Source organism: Phodopus roborovskii, unplaced genomic scaffold (assembly GCF_943737965.1).
Source record: "Phodopus roborovskii unplaced genomic scaffold, PHOROB, whole genome shotgun sequence".
Classification (NCBI taxonomy): Eukaryota; Metazoa; Chordata; class Mammalia; order Rodentia; family Cricetidae; genus Phodopus; species Phodopus roborovskii.
Genome location: NW_026126689.1, coordinates 7,125,217 through 7,152,196, shown reverse-complemented (window position 1 = coordinate 7,152,196; position 26,980 = coordinate 7,125,217). Strand labels below are relative to the sequence as shown.

Below are 26,980 nucleotides of genomic sequence, written 5' to 3'. Positions count from 1 at the left end.
CTATAGAACCATGCGCCCTGAATTAAATTCTTTTTCTTTTTATTTATTTTTAATTTTTTTGAGACAGGGTCTCTCTGTGGTTTTGGAGGCTGTCCTGCTTGTAGACCAGACAGATCTCGAACTCACAACGATCCACTTGCCTCTGCCTCCCAAGTGCTAGAACTAAAGGCGTGCACCACTACCGCATACATGTTTGCCTGCAGACCAGAAGAGGGCACCAGATCTCATTGCAGATGGTTGTGTGCTGGGAATAGAACTCAGGACCTCTGCAAGAGCAGCCAGTGCTCTTAACCCCTGAGCCATCTCTCTAGCTCTATGCTTCCTTTTATAAATTGCATTGGTCATGGTGTCTCTTCACGGACATAGAAAAGTAACTAAGACATTGTTCTGCCCCTTCAGGACAGAAATGTCTGTAAGTCTAAACTCAATGGGACAAAGTCCCCAAACTGAGGTCAACATTTGCAAAACAGAACAGTAAGATGCAAGCTGAGATCCACGAGGAGTCAGGGTGGCTGATGCTGCCACCCTTGGTGCGTTAAATTAGTGGGACACTGCAGGTTGTAGAAAATGAGATGTGAGAACAACCAGCTACAGAGAATGGAAGCTAGTCAGGTAAGGGCTCAGGGAGGGGCCCTCTCCGGAGGTGGTACTTAGACTGGGGATCGGAAGAGTTCAAAGAGCCAGTTTGTTGGGCAAACACGGCAGTGCCCACCTAGAGTCCCAGCATTTGGGAGGCAGCGATGCGAGGACCAAGAGTTGCAAGCCTGTCTGAGCTCCAGAGCAAGGCCTTGTCAGACAGGCATGTATGCACGCGCGCGCACACACACACACACACACACACACACACACACACACACACACACGCACGCACAACTCCATGCTGGGGGAGCGTTCGTGTGTGATGCGGATATCTTTATGTACTTCTTCTCTCCCCTCCCCATCCAGAGAGGCTGATTTACCTTCCCCCAACTCCTTTCTCAACTGTTTGCTAGCTTTGGTTGTTTGGGGGTAAGGGGATTGGTTGTTTGTTGAGACAGGGTCTCACTATGTAGCCCTGGCTATTCTGGAACTCTCTCTGTAGAGCAGGGTGGCCTTGAATACATAGGCCTCCTGTACTGCTCCCAAGCACTGAGCTATCATCAATTTTTAATGTTATATCCCTTGTAACCCCCCTGACCATCCAGCCTAACCTGTCATTTAAATATATAGTCAAATAAATACGTAGCCATTTCTCCTTCCAGGCAAGATGCACAACAGATAAACTGTCCAAATTTCTCCCCACCGAGAATTGGCTTCACTGCTATCCTCCAAGGATGCTCCAGAGAGAGGCTATTGCATGGTAGCTGCCCATTTTAAGGTGATGTCTGCATACCACGCAGAACCACCTATCAACCAACCGCATACATTCTCTTACTCCGTCTGCAGGTCATGGAAAATTTACCAGGAGGCCAGACACACTGGCTGGAGGGCGAAGGCAGTTCAGTAAGAGTGCTAACATGGGCATTAGGGTTGCTTCCTCATCCTGTAACCTACTAGTCTCCAATGCTGGCCGAGGGCCACTCACCCCTTCCATTTGACAATGGAGCTGTGTGCATGCCCAACTTAACAATCTGATTGATCAGGTAACACAAAGTTCGTGATGGGAAGTAACTGGTACCTTGTGGGCCAAGAGGAGGCGTCAGTGTCCACTAAAGCCCAGAGGCAGGCCAAAGGCTGTTTCTCTGAAGGAAAGTACTTTTTCTGTGGACAACGGCAGGGCTTTGTCCCCTAATCCTCAGGTCCTCCACCATTGCTCCTCTTTAGGGACCTTCCAAAGTTCCAAATAGCTCTCTGCCAGCTACGGACAGTTTAGACACCCTTAACTCTTCCAAATCACACAGCTAGAGCAGCAGGGTAGCATCCCAACAGCCTGAACCACTTAAAGCCAGGAGCTTTTCAGGCCATTTTGGCAAAAGAGCTGAAGTAACACTTCCAAATGAGGACCATACTGTCTCTACATAAAGAGGCCCACTAAGCCTCGGGCCTCATTCTTAGTTATAAGAGGGACCAGATGCAATCGTCTATCCTTCCCCATAAAAGGGCAATCCTGAGATGCATACACCTCTGGAACTCTCCAAAGTGGACCTTTAAATTTTAGTTGGACTCACTTAGCCTCTTCTGATATGATATGATAATGTCTTATCAGTAAGTCTATGATAGTTTGCTGCTTCTTGGTCAATAGATTCGACCAGCATAATGTCACCAGGGTAATGCACTAGGGTGACATTTGTGAAAGGGAAAGGTAATCAAGGTCTCAGCAAACTAAACTGCAACCAAGGGATGGAGAGAGGACATACCCCTAATACAGGACAGTGAAGGTATGCTGCAGCCTTTGCAGCTGAAAGCAAACGTCTTCTGTTGGATCATAAGAATGGGATGGAGGAAAAGGATTTGCTATATGAAAGTGTTTTCATTCGTATAATTTTTCTTTAATAATAATCTTAGGGGTTTTTTTACTTTATTTTACCTTTTCAATATTTATTCTTTCACATGTTCTTCATAGACAAGTAAGTCACTTGTCAACGTTAATAGTTTTATTTCTCCCTTTCCAATAACTTTGCCCTTTACTTCCTGTCTTATTGCGTTGTCTAGGACTTCTAGGATGATGTTGCAAAGGAATGGAGAGGGGAGTCATCATCTTGACCCTCATCTTGATGTTTCGAAAAGGTCCTGAGACAGAGACACTGGATAAGTCAGCAGGAATTCCACAGCAGCGTCCTGCAAACTCAGTGACTCAAGAAATAAGATGTGGCCAGGTGTGGAGGCTCACATCTGTAATCCCAGCATTCGGGAAGTAGAGGCAGGGGGATCTCAATGAGTCTGAGGCCATCCTGTCAGCCTGATCCCCACTGTGAACTCCAGGATAGCCAGGACTACATAGAGGCCCTGTTATAAAAAGGAGGAGGAGGAAGGAGGAAGAGGAGAAGCAGCAACAGGTGGCCCACGCCTTTAATCCCAGCAGAGGCAGAGGCAGAGGCAGGCGGATCTCTGTGAGTTCCAGGCCAGCCTGGTCTACAGAGCGAGTTCCAGGACAGCCAGGACGACACAGGGAAACCCTGTCTTGAAAAAAAAAAAAATGTAAGAAAAGGAAGAAGGGAAGGGCGAGCAAATACATCTGCTTCTCCAATAGCAACTCAAATGGTTGCCTCTGCAGAGACCCCACTCCACATCAGGCCACATTCGGAGCTTCCAGAGGTTAAGACTCCAACACACAGATTACAGGGTGGGGACACAATCCATCCACAGCATGGAAGGGAGCCCCGGAGCCCCAGCACTGAGCAGCAGGGACATCAAAGGTTCGAAAGCTGGACAGAGACAGCAGACATCACAGAGAGGGAGGGTTGTCCTAAGAATGAACTTGCAGGAGGAGAAAGTGTTTCTGGAATCGTAAGGACAGTGGGGTTTTCTGGGGTCACGGTGAGCCTTATCCCGTGGGTTGGAGAGAGCAGAACCCAGAGTAAGAAGTATGGAGTCAAGAAGCCAATGCCAAAGGAAGAGAAGATAGAGAAGCGGCAGGCCACGTCTATCAAAAAGGGAGGCTGGAGGGGGAAAAGGAGAGAGAGTAAGGCAACAGCTGAAGAGAAAAACGAACGAGACCTGGTGGAAGAAAGAGGTCTGTGGCGGACCGAAAAGGGCTTACAGCTGGTGAAGTATCTGGGAAGGGTTGGGAAGCGTGGACTATAGACAGTACACTCTTGTTTATTTCTCTCTCTCTCTCTCTCTCTCTCTCTTGTTATTCTTGTTGTTTGTTTTGTTGAGGCAGAATTTCTAGATACTCCTGGTTGTCCTGAAACTCACTTTGTAGACCAGGTTGGCCTTGAACTCATAGTGATCTGCCTGCCTCTCTATCTCTCAAGTGCTGGGATTAAAGGCGTGCACCACCATGCCTGGCTTATTCTTGTTTGTTTAATTATTTGTTGTATAGTGTTGGTGGCACACACTTTTAATCCCAGCACTTGAGAGGCAGAGAGAGGTGGATCTCTGAGATTGAGGCCAGCCTGGTCTACAGAGTGAGTTCCAGGACAGCCAGGGCAACACAGAGAAAACCTGTCTGGAAAAACAAAATGAAAAAGAGCAGACAATTCTCCTGCAAACCACAAATCATTGAATACTCATATACATCTGGATTAATTCTTTTTTTTTTTTTTTTTTGCAGTTCTAGGGATGGAATCCAGTACTCTACTGCCAAGTCATACCCCTTCCTTTTCCTTTTTTCAAGGCAGGATCTCACTAAGTTTCAAAGGCTGGACTTGAACTCAGATCCCTCCTGGCTCTTGGCTTTCCCAATTACAGACCTGTACTGCCAAACCTGGCTAGCGATATCCACATATTTCTACACACTCTCAATATCCCCAACTCAGTGCACCGAAGGAAAATAACAGTTAAATTTGGTGTGAGGTCTCAAGAGAAAGAGACCTCATAGAATTTAACCCAAAGTTACACTGTTTTCGACATTTAAGGCTTGACGCCAGTGACATACTACAAATTGAACCCACTTCACACTAGCCCTTGAAGGTCTCTGGGGAGGCACTGGAATGGCCTGAGGACTTCCTATAAAATGGCTCTTAAGCTGGGCTGTCCACCGGCAGTGTTGCTTTGCACAGAAGGCTCTTGCTCTCTCTGTCGACATCAGGATTAGAAGGACGCTGGCCACACACACAAATTCAGCTACACAAGATCAATCTATGAGAGAGGGGCGCTTAGGAAACAAAGGGGGTAAAGCAGACAGCAACCTCAAATGCTTGCAGGGAACTTCAGCCCAGCTACAAAGCTTTTCAAAGACTTTCATCTAATATTTTGGCAGCAGACTCCAGCCAGATCGCCTTCATTAAAATAGATGATTTTTATCATCACCTAAGTCTCCTGTGTTTTCCACCAGCCGCGGTGCTAGTGGAGAGCTCCAGTAGGAGCAAGCGATTTGAGGTTGCTTCCCAGAGAGGGCCTTCCGCCACCTCCCACCTCTCACAATGGACTCCATTGATGGTAGCAGTCCATCGCGGTCCAGTCTGTATCCCAGTACACAGTGATCTAATTTATGGATCTTGGATCCTTCCTGCCATGGAAATTCCCACTTCCTCCTGCCCACAGGCTGTCTCACAGTGTGGTTCAGGGACACTGGTGCCATCCAGTTCAATTCAGCTCTTGATGCTCTTTACAGCTTTGTAGACTCTAGGTGGCGCGCCGGGACGCAGATCACACACACAGTGGCCTTTCCCCCAGCCTCTTCCAGGAGGGACCCTAGGGTGCGGTTCTCCAGCAGCAGGGTCAGGCCCTGCTTCACCACACAAAGGAGATGTAGGAAGACAGCACTAACCACAGAGAACACGGAGGCACACGGGTTTTCAGGGCAATTTCCCCTGAGTTTCTAAGCTTTTCACTAGGAGTGTGGCTACCAGCAATTTGCCTTTGGTAACACTTAGTCTAAACCACACAGAGTTTGTTTTCCCTTTCAAAAAAATTCAGTTTTAGAGCTGGGCTGTGGTGGCATACGCCTTTGATCCCAGCATAGAGGCAAACAGAGCTTTGTAAGCGTGAGGCCAGCCTGTTCTACAGAGTGAGTTCCAGGACAGCCAGGGCTACACAGAGAAACCCTGTCCAAAACAAACAAACAAAACAAAAATCTAGTTTCACTTCAAAATATTCATTTAGCAGTCTCTTTCTTTTTTCCATATTTACTATCATATACTAATTACAGCCATAGAAAGCTTAGAAATCCTCTAAGCCAACCCCCTCAGAGAAGAGCACTCAAGGAGGTAAAGCTGTTTGCCCATAGTCCCACAGCTAATGACGGCATTAGCTGGCAAAGTCAGAGGCCATGCACAAAAGTCCTGTCCTCACTGCAGCTTCCTAGCTGTTCTAAGGCTGACCCACATCTGTCCCCATCTGTGTTAGGCAATACACTCCTTCTGGGGGTCATTTGTCTCCGCTCAGCGGAGGCCCAAGACAAAGGCCTTCCAACACAGTATTGAGGGTCTCACTCTTCTGCCCCCCCCCCAACATGGCCTCCTCCAGATATCTTAAGCAGTTGTGTGACCAGTTTCCCACAGGATGTGCTAATGTGGGAACTTGAATCCACAGCTGCCAGCAGGAGTTGGCTGTGTTCCCCAGGGGGCTGTGGGCTGTCTGGAAGAAGGGAGGAAGGGAAGACAGGAAGTAAAGGGGAGTCACAGAAGACACCAAGTTACAGCAGGAGAGAAGTTAGATGTTGGGAAGGAAGACCCATAAATGGCATCTGGACCCCTTCGGTCCCATGTAGACAGAACTGGTAGAAGGAACTGGATGTTCACAATAAACATGTACCTTATTTGTCAAAAACCTTAGCTTAAAGTTACTCTTGGAGGACATGCATTTCTGTTTATTAAACAAAAATGAATCTGACCACAAGCGCTGTTGTGCCAACATGAGTAGTTTGCACAGATGATAAGACCGAGAACCAGGGATTACCCGAAGTTGCCAATCACCGGGCTAGGAGGTTGACAAGCCCCTCCCCTTTAACTGTCTATCAGCTTCACCTTACAATACCCTTACCCTTTTGATGCTCATAACTTTCTGTCCTTCATAACAGAACCACCCCACCATGTGTGTGGCTCCCTTAAACACTGATGAGAGAGTGATGGCTCAGTGTTTAAGAGCATTGGCTTCTGCTCCAGGGGACCCTGGGGCTGATTTTAGCACACACACAACAGTTCACAGCCATCTGTAACTCCAGTCTGACACCTTGTCTCCCCATGAGCACTCAGCACACACACAGCACACATACACACATGCAGGAAAAGCACTTGGCCATATAAAATAAAAACAAACGGTGTCTTATCTTAAAGGCGGGGGAGGGGGCTGCAGACTCTAGTCCAGGAAGTCACAGCCATGGGGATGGTTAGAGAAGATGAAAAGGGAGAGACAAACAAGGATGCTAAGGACCTAAGTCAGCACTCAGCCCTCCAGCCCCTCCTGCCTTCCCTCCTCCCTTCGCAGTCCCGAGGCCCTCTAACCTATCAGGATTTCCAGCCACTGAATGAACTTGGTTCTTCCCTACCAATTTGTCACCTGAACCCTGGTCTTTGAGGAGCAGTAGCCCAGACCTGAACTCCAACACTGTCCTCAGCATGGACCTTTACCAGAGATTGAAAGGCCCAAATTCAAAGACCCCAGATGGACATGTTGTGCAGGAGCTCCCACATTCACATGGGAAGTGTCTTCAGCCCGAGAGAACCTTTTTACACTCATACACCCTGCCCTCTCCGGGACTTACACAAATGAAATCAGAGACATTGATAAAATGGGGTAGGGGGACACAATCCCCACCCTCTTGGCCATCTCCGCCCCTGGCTAATACCACCATGTGCCTGACCACTGACATGATTATTGCAAAGTGCTTTTTGTTTGTTTGTTTGTTTTAAGAATGTGTAACCAAACACTGTCTCACCCATTTGGAAAGACAATCTTGTGAAAGTTCCTACAGAATGAATGTCTTGCTTCCAGTGAGCTAACTTCCTGGTACACTCTCCAAAGTAAACCTGATACAAACACCTATGAGAGGAGCCTCTGGCTCCTTAGAGCCCCACGGCACACCTGTGGAAACAGTCATTCTGGTGGCTCAGAGTCACCCTGAAGCCCTTCATCAGAGGTCAGCGAAGTCAGTCCATCCTAGACTGCAATAACAAAGTACACATCTGATAAGCAGATATTTGTCATTGTCTTACAATCTGAAAACGAACAATAACTGATTAAAAAATAAAAAAAAAAAAGTAGGGTCTGGACCATTACCTTCCCCTGCATCCTCTGCCTCACAGACTTGTTAGGATGCTGTCAGTTAGATCAGGGTGACTGACTAAACCATCACCATAGCAACCATAGGGTGTCATTAAAATCTTCATTAGTCCCTGGAACTTACCATTTCAAAAGGATGGGTTCAACTCCTACCTAACATATTAAAATATAATCAGACCAGAGACATGGGTCAATGGTAAGAGCACTGGCTGCTCTTCCAGAGAACCCAGGTTCAGTTCCCAGCATCCACATGGCAGCTCACAACTGTCTGCAACCCCTGTTCCAGAGCACACAGGTGTCCTCTTCCACCCTGGGCAACTGCACACCCATGTACAAACACATACACTCATGCAGGCAGCATAAATAATAAAAATTAAAAATTCTAAAATATTAAATTATCTGGGGAGTGGTGGTCCACACTTTTAATCCCAGCTCTCAGGAGGTAGAAGCAGAAAGATTTCTTAGTTCAAGGCCAGCTTGGTCTGCAGAGTGAGTTTCAGGACAACCAGGGCTATGCAGAAACTGTTTTGAGAAACAATATGTATGTGTGTGTATATATATATATATGTATATGTATATATATGCATGTATATATATATTTAAATATTTGAAGTGAATTGTTTATCTCTTGCTTGTCATATTACTCATGTTGCCTCAAGTTTGTTTATTTTGTTTTTATTGTTTTTTAGCTGTTCATATTTTGGATATGTGGACATTTTTTGTCAGGTCTCAAACATTTTGGAGATCCTTGGAAGTCTTGCAGATTTTTAGCCTGCTCTGACAGATAAATCAATGCTGCTTTTCAATGTGCTTTGTAAGGTTTATTGGGAGGAAATCATTGAAGAATTTGTTTATGGGGAGCAGCTTTGGGAGAAAATAAATTCCTCTCTGGATCTGATACTATCAGAGAGCAACATTACCCACAATGTAAAGATCACAAGTGGCTTAATTTAGGATCCAGAGTGGAACACCACCTCATTCTATACTACCAAACGGGTTTTCCAAAGCACTGAGTAGAAGAGTTATCTGTACAGGCAGGGAAGGATGAAGGAAGCCCAGATGGGTCATTTCAAAGTGAGTGCCCTTGTGAGGTAGGGAGGGGAGGACAGAGCAAAGGGAAAATGAGTCAGCAATTGACATCATGTTACCTTTCTTGGAAAGCACCAAAGCAGGGAACGTGGCTACAAACTGGCCATCTCCTGATGCCTTGGAAAGCCAGATAGGAGTTCAGCTGGCGCTGTGGAATGCTGGTGTGAATTACCCCATTTTGAGGTTCAGTCTGCTCTGCTGGGGCATGGAGCAGATGCCTGGCCCACATTGTCAGCCTGCCACAGTTTTATTTTGGCCTTAACAGCACCGAGAGCATGCAAACTGCAAGTTTCTCCTGTCATTTCCAGTTCCTGAGTCAGTAAACGGTGCCTGTGACCGGGCTACCCAGCCACCCTCCCCACACTGAGGCCACAGAGTGCAGGACACGCAAGAAACATCTGTGCTCTAAGGTCACTAAGGTCTATCTTTACTCCGTGTTCAATTTCTCTCTGCTTTATTTCTCATTACTTCAAACCTGTTTAACCTCGCTCACTTGTTTGCCAACAAGCTTTCTGCAACCCTGCGTGCATCAAGGCACATATGAATAAGCCAATACATAGACAGCATTACTGTTCCCTGAGACAGCCTTTTTCTTATTTCTCTGATGGTTTGTATTGATGGTGAACCCCCTCCTGAAGTGGTACTTAGTGCTTAGAGCTCTGACCAGTCACCTGCTCTGAGCGCCAAGTGCTTTTACATGGATTACTACATCTAGTTATCCTGTCAATTCTAATAACATGGTAGACACTACCTTCCTATGTCCAGATAGGGAAACTGAAGCCGAGCGCTAAATGACCTGCCCAGGACCACCCAGCCCATGAGAGGCAGGGCTGGGATTTGATCCTGGTTGGGTTCACTCCATAACCACTGAACCCTTTCTTAGAGGCCATTTCTTAGATTTCCTGCAGAGTCTGCAAATGGGCTGGACTCCTGGAGCTGGAGCTACCGACAGTCACAAGCCACCCAGTGTGGCTTCAAGGCCCCGAGCGTGGGCCATCTGCAAGTGCTGTGTGTGGTCTTTATTTAAAAAATAAAAATAAATTTAAAATACACTTAGTTTTGGTTGTGAGCCTAGCCTTTAACGGCTGAGCCAGGTAGCTCACACCTTTAAACCCAGCACTTGGGAGGAAGAGGCAGGGTGGACCTCTGTGAATTTGAGGCCAGCCTGGTCTATAGAGTGAGTCCAGGACAGGCTATACAGAGAAACCCTGTCTCAAAAAGAAAAAAAAAACAAATAAACAAAAAACCACCACCAACAACAACAACAAGAAACACTCATGTGCCTGAGTGTATGTAAACATGCTGTGTGCATGCAGGAGCCTGTGGGGGTCAGAAAGGGGCATTGGACCCCTTGGAACTGGACTTTACAATTACGAGTCATCATGAGGGTGCTGAGAATCAAACTCTGGAACTCTGGGAGAGCAAGAAGCACTCTCAACCACTAAGCCATGTCTCCAGCCCACAGTACATGTTCTTAAAAGCTCAGGCACCTCTAGCCTGTCTTCTTTTATTAATTAATTAATTTTGAGGTACTGGGGATAGAACAACCCAGGGCCCTTGGACATGGCAGACAAACATTCTACCACTGAGCTATACATCCTCACTTCCCCAAATTTTAAAATTTCATTTATTTTAAAAATTCATATATGTAACATATATACATATACATATACATATAGATGTATGTATATATGTATATACACACACACACATATATATATAAAACTTTCCCTTCCCTCCTCCCCCTCCCATGAGCCCCCTTACCCCACTCCCTCTCAAATTCATAGCCTCTTTTAAAATATTACTGTTACATACGTATACAGCCCAGGCTCACTTTGAACTTACTATGTGCACATGTTGGCCTGAATCTCAACATCCTCCTGCCTCAGGCTCCCAGTCACTGGAAGTACAGGTGTGTGCACGGCAGCCTGTCTGGGATCTGGCCTCCCAGTGCCTCTCAATTCTGTTGCCCTCTTCACCCCACCTTCTTATTTCAGAGTCTGGTGATCTCTGCCAGGGCCTGAAGTAGCCTGTGAGCTGATCTCCCTGCACGCTGTTTACAAACCTCGTCTGAAGCGTGACACGTCCTATGTTAAGTTCCATAGAGATGGCTTCCCAATTGTAAGGTAGAGCCCGGTTTCCCTTGTCACGGACTCAGGACCACTCACAGTCTGTCCTCAGTGCATCCAGTTAGACTGTGGCCCCGCTCCTGCTCCCAGAACACCACAGTCACTGTCTACACAAGGGGAACTATCTTGGAGGCCCTGCGCATGCCCTTGTGCTGGGTGAGCTATGCATTTCTGAAGTGCTGGAAAAGGACGCCATCCATCGCCGTCATGAAATGCTCTCTCAAGCCCTTTGGCCCCAACCAAGGACAGGCACACACTGTTGCTACTTGGTGAATACCCAAACACTGTTTGGTTTGCACTGGACATTTTTGGCTGAGACCGAAACTGAGCTGCCTGAAGCACTTCTACCCCATCCCCCAAATCAGGGCTACCACTAATATATTCCTTTGGAAACATCTGAAGCACGCGCCCTTCCGGGCTGCCACACGTGCCCCTCAATAGAGCTTTTCTGGTTTATTTTACATTTTGTGGGTGCTTTGGGGGAGTAGAAAAGGCCTCACCCACGTAGCCCAGGCTGGTCTCGAACTCCTGATCCTCCTGCTTTGACCTCTCAAGTGCGGGTGTTACAGAAGTGAGTGACCAGGCGTGCTGTCCTTCTCCAGAGTTTTGAGTGAGCGGGACTGCATCCATCACTTTCTCACTGGGCTGACTGAGTGCAAGAACACAGGGCACAGATGGTGGTGGGCCTGCCACACTTAGCTCTCACTTAGATGTGCGAGTTCTACCTGAAGAAGCTGACAACTCCCCTCCTGCACAGGCAAATTTCCACGGCAGCCGAATGTCACTTCTCTGTAAGCCCGCCCCCTGCTCCTCTCACCACCGTCAATCATTTCCCCTACTGTCTTCCCGTAACTGCCTTACCACATTGCACCCAAAGTCTTCCCTGCCTGGTCTCTCTGCTGGAGTGAGCTCTCCTCCAGGACAGGAACCAGTTCCCAGTTACCCCAGGGTCTCAGATGCTAGCTAGGCTCATGGGTGCCTCTCACTCCCAAGGTGAGTATGCAACACACTGCACTCAACTTCACATTCAGGTTCTTGTCATCAATTATAGTCTGTTCATATTAAATGGAAAATTGCAAAAACAATCCCTAAGTTATTAGTATTGGGTTTTCGAGATAGGGTTTCTCCAGATCTCCCTGGCTGTCCTGGAATACTCCCTCTGTAGACCTAGCTGGCCTCAAACTCACATATCCACCTGCCTCTGCTTCCCTGAGTGCTGGGATTAAAGATACACACCACCACCAGCCAGCATTCCTAAGTTTTAATAGTTTCTTAATATCTTGTCATAATTGGTACTTTATTATTAGTTGTGCTAGTAACCTTTTACTGTAACTATAAATCGCACATTATCATAGGTATGTACTTCTAGGAAAGCGTGTGCGTGCATGTGCGTGCATGCACGGAGCACACTTCGGCAGTGCTCATGGTTTCAAGTATCCACTTGAGATCTTGGAATGTACTGCCTTTGGTAAGGACACTTAGATGAGAACACTCACTATCAATCATTTAGACTGGATGTAGGATTCTGTCAGAGTCCAACACCTTCACACATCCTCCCCCTTTGCCTCCTGATGAGGCTGCTCAGAGAGGTACTCAGCCTGGCTCTCCAGGCCGCCCACTCCCATCCTGACCAAGATTTATCTATGCCAAGGGCTCCTGAGCACCATCTGTCAGTGGCCTCCGAGTCTGTCTTCCCTCCCGCAGACTCTGTCTCCTCTTCACCTGTCAAAAAACGCTACCATGCTTCAAGGCCCGGTTCAAATGTCATTTCCCCCCAAAGCGGTCTATCAGAAGAGGTGGCTTGACTTCCGGCTGCTAATGCTCAAAGTCCTTAGTCTTTAGTCATTTCCCCAGGCTGCTCAGGGTCCTGGGTTTCGTAATAGCAACGGGAGTTTGGGTGTTGGCAGGCTGTAGCATAGTAGGACAGTGCATACAGTCGGTGCCCAATAAGTAACAGAGTGACTGGTTTGGAGGATATACACTACACCTGCAGGTGAAGCGACAGCAAGCTCAGCCCCAAGGAACAATTGTTTCCTTAATGGGAACAATTTTGCCTCAAAAACAACCGAGGGCAGGGATTGCCCCTCCTCCCCTCCCCCAGCCATGGTTACAGAGGCTGAGCGGGTTTGACGGGCAGCTTCTTTGGCTCCACCCTCTTTCTTTCCCCCCCCCCCCCCAAACACTGAACAGACTCCCAGCTCCTGCAGGACAGGAGTCACCTCAAACACAGCGCACACGGGACACATGGTCCCCAGCCCGTGGCGCCCCCGCGCCAGCATGACCCAGACAGGCGTCTCCCTCTGCAGCCCTGGGCACCTCACCTCTGCTCTGAAGGCCACCTTGCTCTTCAGCCTGGTCCTCGCCTCCTTCCACTCGTCCTACGGTACAGGTAATAGTTCTGAGCTTTATTCTTGGCCACTTTGGAAAGGGGAGGGCAGGACTGAGGGGGAGGGGAGGATTCCTTGGCCCGGCTTGGTCCTGCACACCGGGGAGAGGAAACAGAAGTTGCTTGTTTCCCTGGAGGATTAAGCGGGGAGCCTGGGGTGGGGTGCGCGTGTCAGCTGGGGGTGTCTTGGGTTTGTCTGTGACCACTCAATTCCTTTGCGAGGACAGCAGCAGTCACCCCTGTTGGCCCTTGCCACAAAACAAAAAACAACAAACAAATTTGCCGATTGGTCGTATCCCACTCATCACGGGTGCAAACTGGTTGGATGGGATTTGTGTGGCCCCCTGCAATTTCCCCCAGGCCCTTGCCTTCCCTTAGCGCAGGCGGAGGTTCCCTCCAACACAGACTTGCTGTGCTAAGTTCAGAAGCTGGAAAGCTAGCCTCAGCTCTCTACCCTTTCTGGGTGTCCCAGGGCAGGCATCAGAAACTTGGGGTTCTCACCCCACGGTCTCAAGAGCCCTGGCTTTCCCAGACTGCGCCCGGCACCTGAGCTTCTAGGCGGCTTCCTGGCTTTGACTCTGCTTCCTCAGCCAGGCTCCACTCCTGTCACAAACCTCTCAACAGTCTGTCATCCCGAGTCTTTCCTCAGGGGATTGTAGGGTCGCTCTTGGGACCCTCCAGAGGCACAGACTCCTCTCTCCTCATCCCATGTAACTGGCTGTGTGATCCTGAGGAAATTACTTCACCTCTCTGTGCCCAGATTCCTTGTCGGTAACTCTGGGTAAACAGAACTGTGATTTATGAAGTTACTTACATGTAAGAAAAGAGTTAATAGCTTGGGAAGAATTTACAACTGTGGCAAGCACACAGCGAACAGAAGCTATTCTCAAGTTATCCGCCACAAATAAGGGTGTTCTGTGGTGGTTGTTTTTCTTCTGTCTACCACGACGGTGCCACGCTGAAGGGTGATGTTCAAACACTTGGGAACTCTCCAGGGCTACTCTCCAGGGCTATTCCATCCGAAGCACCCCAGACACATACGGAGTAAGCTTTGACCTCTTAAAATGGCACCTTCTCAGAGTGGTGGTGCTCACCTTTAATCCCAGCACTCCGAGGCAGAGGCAGGCGGATCTCTGAGTTCAAGGCCAGCCTGGTCTATAGAGCAAGTTCCAGGACGGCTAGGAAACCACATCTCAAATGCCAATAAATATGACAATTTCACAGGGGTTAACCTAATACTGGCATCGAACTGCGTTTTCCATCCACTTCCTCTGTCCTCAGAGCATCCTTCCCTAGGTGGAGAGATGAGATCAGGGGTAAGGAAGTGGTTTGGTTTTGAAGGAAAATTCTAATGTCCAGGAACCAGCTTCTCCAAAACAAAGCTCACCTCTAAGCTGTGTAAATAATTTACAACAGTAGTCAGATTGTATCAAGGTAATTACCATACTTTTCTGCAGCACAAGGACTGGGCCCTGGGTGGCAGCAATTTTGTGGTTGTGGTTATGCGGTCTTCCCCAATCACCCTGTTCTGTGTCAACAGCGCCTCTCAAGGACCCGCTGGCCTGGCGGTGGGGGCGCAGAGACCAGAGACCTGAGCCATCCTTTCCATTTTCATGGAAACGGCAATACCATTTCCATAATACCATTCTTCAAAAGTCAGTCTCTTGGGGGAAAGCCTGCCTAACACAAACCCCAGGCTCGATCTCCAGCACAGCGGCATACACCTGCCGCCCCAGTACTCAGGAGGCAGAGGCAGGAGAACCAGGGGTTCACGAGTTCAAAGTCCTCCTTAGCTGCACAGCAGGCTCAAGGCCAGCCTGAGACAAATGAACCAAACAAAACCAACCAACCAAACAAGAGCCCTCCTGCTTTTAACCTGCCTACCTGCATTGTCTTTGTGTGGACAGTTTTCTTCCTTGTAAGTGCTTTGGTTGAACTGTGCTTCCAATAAGGTGACCACCAGCCGCAGGTGGTGAACACACTTCAAATATGACTAAGGCGGAGAAAGCCAAACTTTTAACTTAAATTCATTCTTAAAAGTCAACTTAAAGAGGCAGGCAGATTTCTGAGTTTGAGGCCAGCCTGGTCTACAGGGTAAGTTCCAGGACAGCCAAGGCTACACAGAGAAACCCTGTCTTTAAAAAAAAAAAAAAAAAAAAAAAAAAAGAGGGTTGGAGAGACAGCTCAGCAGTTAAGAGCACTGGCTGCTCTTCCAGAGGTCCTGAGTTCAATTCCCTGCACCCACTGCAGTTCAAAACTGTCTGTAATTCCAGTTCCAGGGAATCTGACTCTTGTCATACAAACATACATGCAGGCAGAACACCAATGTGTGCCTTTGTTTGTTTTTGTCTTTTTAATCAGCTTAAACAGTTCCAGTAGCAAGGAGCTCCTTTCTAGAGTGCCACAGTAGACACAGCTCTTCTCCCCCGAATCTGAACATTCGCCTCTATGACCCAGCACTGCTCCACAAACTCTAGACAGAATTTTAGAATTCCTTCTAGCATTTTCCCCCCATCCTTCCTGCCCCTCGCTTGTCAACTGGGAGACAGTTACAAGCACTGACTGTTGTGGAAAGCAGCAGACGATGTGTTCACATGAGATGTGAGCCTGGGTAACTACATCACAACCATCACAGATGAAGAATCGGGGTCATATTTCAGTGGGTTATTTGTTTGCGTGTTGGAAAGAAACTGAATCTGCCGCGAAAGGGACATTCTGGCTTGTTGGGGGCTTGCTTCAGTTCCCACCCGAATGACCACCCTGTAGCTACAGCTGTCTGCACAGGAAGCAGTGTGCACAGCCTGTCTTTTTTGTTTCTGCTCTGTTCTTTCTTTTGAGGCGGGGTCTTGCTATGTAGCCCTGGCTGGCTTGGAACCTGCTACATACATCAGACTGGCCACAAACTTGAAGATCCCTCAATTTCCTCCTCCCAAGTGCTGTGATTAAAGGAGTGTGCCACCATGCTTACCCGAAGAGTTTTTTGGGTTTGTTGTTGTTGTTGTTGGATGAATGGATGAGAGGCATATGGTGCAGATGCATGAGCTTTACACACACAAGAATAAGATAAAATCATTGGCAGGAAAATGGATGGAACTATGGAACTGGAAATCATGTTAAGCAAAATAAGCTGAACTGTGAAGGACATATTTCATATATTTTATCTCATTTGTGGAACCCAGATAAGTATAGGGAGATTTATAGGTCTATGACATGGAAGACAAGACTATCCTAGTTTGCTTCTCCATTGCTGGAACAAAATACTGACCAAATGCAACTAACACAGAGAAACCCTGACTCAGAAAACCAAGCCCTCCCCCAAAAGAGAAAAACAATGTGAGAATAATTCTTCATTTGGACTTGAAATAAAAACACCACTGACTTTAACAGGAAGGTACTTGCTCACCGTGCTGGAGTTCGGCTGTCTAGGTCAAGCTGTGGGCAGGGTTATTCTTCTCTCCTGGGATACAGATGGTCTCTCTCTCTTCTAGAGTTCAAAACTCATGCACAAAATAATCCAAACCCTCCACCTGGGACTCACTTTGCTCTCTGCCTGACACTACCTCTTGCCTTTTCTTGCAGACGTCAGCAGCATCAACTCAACCCTGAGTATACACCACTCAGAGCCTGGGACCCTGGAGCAGTGTGCCAGTAAGCCTCTCCCACCAACTGCCCTGATCCTGCAGCCAGCCCTGGAATTAGGAAGGGAGCTGGGCCCCTCTCTGTCCACTACTGGGTGGCCTACTGATGGCCTAGTCTTCCCAGATAATGGGGGAAGGAGCAATGTTCACAGAGCAGGTTAAAACCTAGCCTGGATTTGATTACGGTTTAGTCTCATGCACAGGTGGCGTTAACGACTCTTGCCTTGGCCAGCAGCCAAAGGTGCCCTGAGTGAAAATGTTGTAGCGTTCGGAGAAGTCTATTAAAAACAGCTGGTCCACAGGGCCGTGGTGGCGCACACCTTTAATCCCAGCACTCCGGAGGCAGAGGCAGGTGGATCTCTGTGAGTTTGAGGCCAGCCTAGTCTACAGAGCGAGTTCCCGGACAGCCAGGGCTGTTAAACAGAGAAAACCCTATCTCAAACAAACAAACAAAAACCCAGTTGATCCAACCCTGCCCAAAGTAGGAGCTGCTTGTAGACTCCTCTGTGGATGCCATTCATCCTCTGAGCGTCTGAGACGTTCCCGGGGCAGGGCACCCAGAGAGCCAAGAGGGGTTTCTATCACAGGTGTCAATCAACAGGAAGTTTTGCTCCATCTCAACCGTGGCCTTTACCCTGTCCTCAGCCAATGACCATCTCTACACTTATAAAGAGGGGGTGAGCAGAGTACCCACAAGGCTGAGAATACAGCTCTGGGGTCTACAGACTGTCATCTTGTGGTCTTGGACAAAGCACACTTTGGGTTTCTTTGTATGAAGTAGGGATGATAGCTAGACTATCACAGGGCTGCAGTGTCGCTCAGTGGCAGAGTGAATGCTCATTCAAGGCCCTGGGCTCAATCCCCAGCACCCAAAGAGTGGTAATGACAGCGGGTAATACCTTGAGTGCATATGGCAAAGACTTAGTATATGCCTAACAAGTAGCTTCTAAAGGCCAGCTAGTGTTACTGTTCTCCTTCTTAACTAACTGGAGAGGGAGTGAGTGTGGCTGGTGTGTTACACTTCCTTTCTGGCTCTCCCCCATCAGACATCGACTTCTGCCCAGTAGCCTCCCTGTGTTGCCGAGCTTCGGTGGATGAATACGGATGGATTGCTGCGGCGGTCGGCTGGGGCCTCTGGTTTCTCACGCTCATCCTGCTGTGTGTGGACAAACTGATGAAGCTCACTCCAGAGGAGCCCAAAGACCTGGCCGCATGAGCACAGGCCCCAACGATGGCTATTCCCACCGCGTGTGGGTAACAGGGAGGGGGAGGAGCTTTCTAGAAGCAGGGCTTCTGACACTTTAAAGTGATTTGCTCCTCCAAGTCTCTGGCTCCTTTGTTATGGATCTGTTGCTGTGGGGCAAACCCAGGCTCTTGCGTGAGCTACGCATGCACTTTGCCACTGAGACCCCCTCGCCCCTGCACACACACTTCAGTCATTATTGCAAAGGGAAGAGAGCAAGGCCAGAGCTGTCTGAATGACCTCCATCTTTCAGAGCCCCCTGTGATGCTCCTCTTCTACCCCGAGCTTTCTTCGGGGTGCACATGAGACCTAAGGCAGTCTTTTAGTGGACACATTTGGAAAGTCGGCTCCACCCACTTCAGACAAGGGCACAGCCTTCACCCTGAAGTGTGAGCAGCCCCCACACATCCTGCCCCCTTCATGAGTCCCACTCCTCCCCCACACTCCGTCTTTCTTCTCTGTGTCTCCTGTGGCTGTCCAGTCCTGTCTATTTTAACTATTTATTTTCATGTGTACATGCATGCGTTCATGTGATGGACATGCAGTGCTCTTACAGGACGTCCAGTCCCCTGGAACTAGAGTTATGGATGGTTGCAAGCTGCCATGTAGGTGCTTGGACTGAACCCAGGTCCTCTGCAGGAGTAACAAGTGCTCTTAACTGCTGAGCCATCTCTCCAGCCTCAAGTACTTGCTTTTAAAAGGCAGGAGATTATCTCTTGCCAGTGTGAATAGAAATACATCACTTTACTTTAGGCGACAACTTTCTAAGCAGAAAATGCAAGAACCAGATCCAGCCAATGATAAACACGCAAGCCGAGAAAGCTCATTCATGAGCGTGGGCTGCCGTGTGGGAGGCAGTGGACACCAGCTTGTCCCTCCAGTGTGTGCAGCCTCGCTCTTAACCCATCTCATCTCCTTGGTTTTGTCTGGTTTTTGATTTGAGACAGAAACTGCTTGTAATCCAGGCTGGCCTTGAACTCAACATGTAACTGAGGACTGGTTTCCTGTGGCCCAGGCTAGCCTTGAACTTCTGATCCTCCTGCCTCTGCCTCCCTAGTCTGGGTTTATAGCTATGCACCACTACACACACCCCCTTTTAGTTGCTTGTCCAGTGTTTGTTTGGCCACAGCATGGCTGCTCCTCCAGGGACCCTGGTTTAATTCCTGGCAGCCACATGGAGACTCACAACCATCTGAAACTCCAGTCCCAGGGCATCGACACCTTGTTCTGACGTCCCTGGGCCCTGTACTCATGCGGTACATACACAGGCAAATTACCCAAACACATAAATGAAAACAAAAACTGAGTAACTCATACAAACAGAGATGGCAAAAGTGGAGGATATAAAAACAGTATGCAATGTGACCAGCACTCCACTCCTGACACCACGCCATGCCGGCTGGACCCAAGGCAGACCGTATCCCTTTTAAACTGACAAGGAACTAATATGCAAATGAATACGGACACTTTCCACCATAGCAGTTCTTTTCCTCGGCTACAGGGACGATATAGCGAGTCACAGAACAAACTAAGGACAGTATGAGGGGCCATCGGGCCCTATTGTCCCTAACCCAGTGCTCAATCCCACAGCACACACACTACACAGAAGTAATACAGAGACCTGCACGGCCCTTGTGTGAGGACGACACAAAGGGGTGTAGCGATATTTGTGGTTTTGGCTCAGGAATTGCAGAATGGGGATGTGAGAGCCAGAACAGGAAGTCTCCTATGAGATCATGTCTCCTAGAAATGACAAGGAAGCTACATCCAGGAAGTCTCTACATGCCTGCATGAATATGACCTAAGTAGGAAGACACCAACAGACATGCTACCGTGGGAGGGGGAAGCCTAGGAGAGGTTCCACAGCGAAGGGACAGTGAAGGCTGGAGAAATGGTCTTCCCAGGGATGAGCCCCCAGACTGTCATCCAATACCAAATGGTCGGCCTTGAAAACACACATATAAATAAGTAACATACAAACTAAGCAGGTTGTGTATATATTTAACAAGTTTTAAAAGAAGCCAGGAAAAAAATGGAATAGTAAACATACCCCTACCTAAGAGCCAAATAATTTCTGAGCCAATAGAAAAATAATTTGCTGGGCAGTGGTGGTGCACGCCTTTAATCTCAGCACTCTGGAGCTAAAGGCAGATGGATCTCTCCAGTTTGAGGCCAACCTGGCCTCCAGACTGAGTTCCAGAGCTGTTGGGGCTACATAGAGAAATGTTGTCTTGAAAAACAAAAATTCAAAGGTACAAAAACAAAGCAAAGAAAATCCAGGGAGCTGCTCTAGAAAAATAATAGTTGCCTCCAGTACTTTGCTATTATAGATAGTGTTACATCAAATAGTAAGTTAAGGTTAAACCACCTTGGGGCCACTTCCCCTCTAGATCCCCAGGATTCTTTTAAGAATCACCCACCGTTTCACTAAGGAGGCCAGAAGGTTAGGGGACAAGGTTCCAAACTCAGGCATGGTGCACTCATCACTGTGACCAAAAATTCATTAGACTGTGTATCAATTCTACCAATACTTCAGAATGCATTCACTAAATGTTACATCTCAGACACAGGAGGGTGCAAGACGAAGCCCTCGTTTCAGCTAGGGGGGCTGTAAACCAATCACCATGAAAGTCACGCCTGTGTACTTGTTACTGTGGCTGTACATGTTTTGATGATGGGGACAACTTAGTATAAAGTCAGTTTGAAAGTAAAATGTTCTGAACAGTTCCCCCAGTCACAGGACATTTTCAACATTAACATGGTTAGCATTTACTTATGTGCATGCGTGCACAAGCGTGTGTGTGTGTGTGTGTGTGTGTGCGCGCGTGCACACACACACACACGCAAGCATGTATGAATGGACATGCCAAAGGTTGATTTTCTCTTTTGCTCCTTGTTCTCTGAGACAGAGTCATGGAAACCGGAGCTCACTCACTGGCCCCGGGAACTCTCGTTTCTGCAGTCCAGTTCAGGGATCACAGGTCTGTACCGCACACCCACTGAGTCATCCCCCTAGCTGTTACCTACAAGAGTCATCCCCCTAGCTGTTACCTACCAAAAAATCATTTATTTTCATGTGCATGAGTGTTGCGTGCATATATGCATGTGTGTGTGTGCGTGTGTGTGCCTGCTTTCCACTTCCCACAGAGGTAAAGCAGGGCATCAGATCCCTTGAAACTGGATATATGGACAGTTGTAAGCCACCTAATGGGTACCAGGAACTGAATCTAAGTCCACTGCAAGAGCACTCAGTGCTCCTAGCCACTGAGACACCCTTCCACTCTCCACCTAACTTTCTGTTGTTGTTTTCAAGACAGGATTTGCCTGTCTGTAGCTCTGGCTGTCATAGAATAGCTCTTGTAGACCAGGTTAGCCTCGAACTCACAGAGGTCCCCCTGCCTTTGCCTCTCAAGTGCTGGGATTAAAGGCACGCGCCAAAACCACCCAGCCTCCACTTACCTTTTTTAAGAGTAAAATTTACTAGAATTTTGATGTTGGCATCTTTAGTGTAGTTATATTAGCTTTTATTTCCTTCATTAATGCTAATGTAGACTTTGGGCCAGAAAAAATAAGAGTTAAAGATTGCTAGGCAATGATGGCACATGCCTTTAACCCTAGTGTTCAGGAGACAGAGACAGGAATCACTGAGTTCGAGGCCAGCCTTGTCTACAGAGCAAGTTCCAGGACAGCCAGGACTACACAGAGAAACCCTGTCTCCAACATACAAACAAATAACAACAAAACAAAACAAAAAACAATTAAAGGTGTTGGCTTTGTATGCCGATTATCTCATTTAAATTTGGTGAGTCTTGGAAACGTTTAACACTACTGGTCATTTGTAAATCCAATCTGTCTCACTAAGAAGAATTATCTGTGACATAAATACACTGGTCCCCAGACTTCACTTACTTTTGTTTGTGGAGGCCCCCCTTTACCCCGAGCCATTGTACTGGGCTAGTGGTTCTCAGAGCTCAGACCGAGGCAGTGAGCATTCTATCTCTTACAGCTTCAGGGGTTCTAAATTTTGCCTATCTTTCAATTCTGCTAAGATCAGAATACCTAGCTTCTGTTTAAGACCACAGCACAGAACTAATGTTGAAAAACAACCCACTGATTTTCACTGAAACACAGCAACCCGGTTCTGCTATAATTCCTTTCCCCTTAAACTCTGTCCTAGCATTTTCTTCAGAATTTTAAAATATTAAATGAAAGAAACGACTTATTGAGACTCACAACCACATCACAGAACCCCAACCCAAATATTTACCCTCCCCTCCCAGGCCCTGCTAAAGGAGCCTCCCCAACCCAGGCTCTGGACATGATGTTACCATGTTTGTCGTTTCACAGTGCTATGCACTGCAGTGAATACAACAAACAGTACATTGGTAGCTACACGAATGTGGTTTACCCAGACTTGCCGCTGTAATCTTTCCAGGCTTTAACATCAGAGGAATAAACACACCCTAGCCACACTCAACCCAGGATGGGCAGCCGTGGGAGCTGGAGATCCACGGAGGAATCAAGTTACCAGGCAAACAGGGTATCTGGCAATAACAAGGTTTTGGTAAATGATCTTCCCCAGGAGCTGGCCTGCCCGTTTTCCCTTCACCTTAAGCTGTGCTGGGCAGAGAGGCACAAACCAGGAGTGGGAGGGACAAGAAGTGACCACTGCTTTGAGTGTGGGAGCAACCTGACCTTCAAAGCTGCTAGTGTTCCTAATGAGCGCTCTCCCGGTACTTTGGACCTGTTTTCATTCAGAGCAGGTAAAATCTGGCTGGGTAATCATTCCACCAGCTCTCACAGTTTTCTGTTGTTAAAAAAAAATCCTATTCATTACAGCATGCTATGATATACAGATATATAGATAGATAGCTACAGATACATATATCTGTACATATATGTATGTGTCTATCTATATATGTAATATTGTGGTGCTAAGGGCCAAACCTACGGCCTTGCCTATACCAGGCAAGCACACTACCATTGAGCTACACCCATGCCCAGTGTTAATGAAAACCATCTGATATATGATCACTGCATATTCAAGTGTGTTCTTATTTTTCGCTGGAAGATTTTTTTTTCAAATTTGCTTTAAAATTAATAATGCTCTATTCTTGCTACTGGATTTTTTTTTTTTTTTTTTTTTTTTTTTTTGGTGGGGGGAGCCGAGTCAGTGTTTCTCTGTGTAACAAACCCTGGCTGTTCTGGAACTCACTTCCTTGTGCTGGGATTAAGGGCATGCACCACCACACCCGGCATAGATTTTTAAATCTTTTAAATGTTTATTAATTTATTGTATCTGTGTGTGCACTGCGTGTACATGCCTGTGCACTCATGCATTTGTGTTCACAGGCATGGAGATCCAAGAACAAATATACGATTCGGTTCTTCCCATCATGTGAGCCCTGGGGATCAAGTCCAGGTAGCCAGGCCTGGAGGAAATTGCCCCTCCTCATTAAGACACACTTGGCCACACGGCCTGTGCAGAAACCCGCCCGTTGAGGCAGTCTGTTACAAGCTCCACTGTAAGATCTTCAGGGTGACTGACTTTTCTCCGTGTCCCCTCTGAATGCAGGAGTGCTGGGGCCAGAGATGGGTGTGTTACCACCTCCAGCTTTCTTAGGTGGCTTCTGGGACCGAACTTGGGTCTTTAGGTTCACCTTTAGAGACCTGCTGAGCATCCCCCTGGCCCACTATTAAGATTTGTTTCTTTGTTTTTAATGTTTAGATCTGAGTTTTAAGATTTCCTTGTGGTTGTTATTATTATTAATATTTTGGAACTGTGCTGGCCTTGAACTCATGGCCACAGTGCCAGGATTACAGGTGTGAGCTACTCTACCTGCTGTATTCTCCTCGAAGAGCAATGTCCTTGAGCCCTGAAGCTGGCAGCTCTGCCTTCACCATAAGCAGGGGCCACGACCTCAAAGAAGCGTGGCAGCTCCCAGATTAGCATGCTCAGGCCAGGACCGCAACAGCCATAACAATACCCTGTGGGTTCTACCTGACAAGATTAGTTTGCTTGCATATTTATAAACGAAGCTGTAAAGCAACAGAGACGGTTTCTGTATCTATTCCAGAGCTGCCCCTATTAGCGAGGCCTTTTACACACAACTGGTAATGTACAAAACCCGGTCTATATACAGACTGGGACTCATCAGGGTTCCATGTTTGCGGACCCAGGAATTACCCAGGATTCCATGTTTTCCTTAGTTGCTGTGTTCCCTGTGTTCTCCTTCCTGAGTTGCCAGGGAGCTTCATTTTCTTGGGTTTCCAAAACAACCCCTAGTTCGCCCTAGTAAGCCATAGTGTCCTTTCCATCTTAGAGGGTGTGCCGGCAGGGCCACTGGGCACGGCACCTGGTGTGAGTGGGGACCCTTCTGGTGGGTTGATTAAGTCTTTAGAAAACCACACTACAAAGTGTTCTCAGCAGGCACTCAAAATCAGAGAACAAAGGGCCACCTCAGCACGGGTAACCACATTTGACAAACCACAAAGCAAGTGTGTTGCGAAGGAATAACCCAGAAAGTATCACTTTGACACCAATTCGTAGCATTTATTGACATTTCCATTTAAAATGCTAGGGGGGAAAAAGCTGTAAAAACTGTAAACATGGGAACCAAACACTGCATAAATGATTTCCAAACTCTACAGCACATTAGAAAACAGGGCGGCTAATTGAAGGGTAGAAACATAATTGACAAATAGAAGGGTGGGCTCAATCGCTAAAATCACACACCCATACCGAGATTTAAGTGCCTGCCCGCTTGAGATCAGCAAACCATGATTGTCAAGTTGCAGTCTTGATACCACAGGGGGCCCCCTTAGCTCTGCGGCTTTGTATATTAACGCGCATCATCTAGCACAAAGGGTGCAGAAAGTAAGAACACGGACCTCAACCGTCTGTCCCCCAGCAGCTGGGCAGCGCAAGCTTCCCTGGCTGACGCCAACTCTGGTCCTGCTTTTCTCTGCTCCACAGCAAGCTCTGCAGAGGGGAGAGCAAAGCCCAGAGCCTGACTATAACTGTTTCTGAACCAAGTCCCCGATGCTAAGAATGAGCCAGTTAAGTAAGGCCCCGCAGCCCTGGCTCCTCTGGCTTCCCCTGCTGCAGGGGAAGAAGGGGGCGTCTGGCTGTAACTTAGCCCTATATGATTCCCCAACCGCGTCTTTGGGAGTCAAGTCATGTGTACTTGATGTCTGGTGGGTACAAGAAAGGACATCAGTGATGCTCCAGCTAAATCACTAAAGTGACCCTGAAGCAGAGACCCCGTAGGAAGGAGCCTGGATGTGACCTGCCCCGTGGGACACCGACCCGGGAGGGGTAAGCATATCAGATGCAGACATTCTCTGCGCCTCTTGCACCCTAACCGATCGTGTTCCCAGAGGCATTTACTATTCCTTCTCTACACTTCAATGCGCTGTGTGTTCTTAAGATAACTGTCGAGTGTCCTGTTACACACACAGGCATGAATTAACACTGCACCACGACGGCTCAGTTTTCAAGTCTTTTTTATCATGAACAAAAGAATCCTAGCTTAAACGCCCACAATCACCACCCCCTCGAGCCCCCTCCCCCCCAAAACCAACCACCTAAATGTGCACCAGTCTTGTTTACTAGGCGACAAGTGTAAGCCTATATAGTTCATGAGAATGTTACAATGGAGGCCCACAGAAACTCTCTCACCTGTACCAAGGATGCCTGCAATGGGTTGGACTGAATGACGGATACAGGCGTGTTTGTGCTCACGGGTGTAGACACGGACTTCCTTGTACTCCTGTTTGGACCAGATGTGGGTGAGCAGGCTCTGACGACGAACTCTGGAGCCTCACTTTGGAGGTAGAGACGAAATGGCGAACATTCCCACTAGCTGTGAGCTCAGTAAAGATAGGAGCACCCTGCCCTGTGCCCAGAACCTTGACCCAACATCCTTCCAAGTGTCTACTTCATTCCCACTTAAGAATGCAGGGTGAAGGGACCAGGGGAGGCCTAAGCAATGATTAACTCGTGAAGTCCTTCCAAAGCAGACTAGCGTCTGGGGACTGGCTTCGTGACTGCAGCACTCATCAAGGTCTGAAGCTGCAGTGAACCCTGCACACAAGGAAGCAGGGACCTGCTGCTTTTAGCCCGGGACCTTCAGGTCACAGGCCTCATGGCTTCAAAAATTCTGCTCGGCGAAAATCCTACTGCCTAAAAGTCATGTGCCATCGAAATCAACACACGGGCTGAAATGAAATAAAAATTGGAGGAGGACACAGAGGTGTAAAGAAGCCAGATGTACTTACCCGCAACAGAGGGTCAGTAAGACCCCGCAGGGCCCTGACCACACCGCTGACTTCCTTTAGACCAGACCACACCAGTTCTTGGTACTCTGGCCTCCCCACCCCCACCAGCCTGCTGACCTGCTTACTGCACGTTACTGGCCAGGTTTCCCCCCCACCCAACACTACTTCCTCCTCTTCTGAAACTTCCTACACAGTGCAGTTAAGGATTGAGTGCTCACACGACACCAGCTCAAGATTGAGTTCACGTTCGATGACGGAGTACCCAATTCCTAAACCCTTCCCCAGGACAACTGTGGGCTTCATCCCCTACCATAGTGTCACTGGCTTGAGGAACATCAAAGTGACTTCTGCAGCTGGCTTCTCCCCTAAGAGCTCATCTACGCAACTTCTATGACTTCTGAATATCCCA

General features: G+C 47.9%; 2 protein-coding genes across 3 annotated transcripts in view; one reads left to right on the top strand and one right to left on the bottom strand.

The window, feature by feature from the left end:
* The window catches only part of Atp6v0a4 (ATPase H+ transporting V0 subunit a4), a 77,786-nt gene extending 51,723 nt beyond the window's left edge, over positions 1 to 26,063 (bottom strand). Inside the window, exon 1 of one of the 2 annotated variants that reach the window (XM_051174638.1) lies at positions 25,973 to 26,063. The gene's annotated coding sequence lies outside the window, so the exon portion shown is untranslated. Of the gene's footprint in view, positions 1 to 13,345; positions 13,494 to 25,972 lie in introns of those variants that run through there. The other variant, XM_051174641.1, reaches the window with a different exon arrangement.
* Tmem213 (transmembrane protein 213) lies at positions 13,220 to 18,340 on the top strand. The gene is made up of 3 exons (XM_051174642.1): positions 13,220 to 13,413; positions 16,990 to 17,058; positions 18,095 to 18,340. Exons 1-3 carry the CDS (start codon positions 13,269 to 13,271, stop codon positions 18,262 to 18,264), a joined length of 384 nt encoding a protein of 127 aa, XP_051030599.1. The 5' UTR covers positions 13,220 to 13,268; the 3' UTR covers positions 18,265 to 18,340.
* Positions 26,064 to 26,980: the final 917 nt, after the last annotated feature.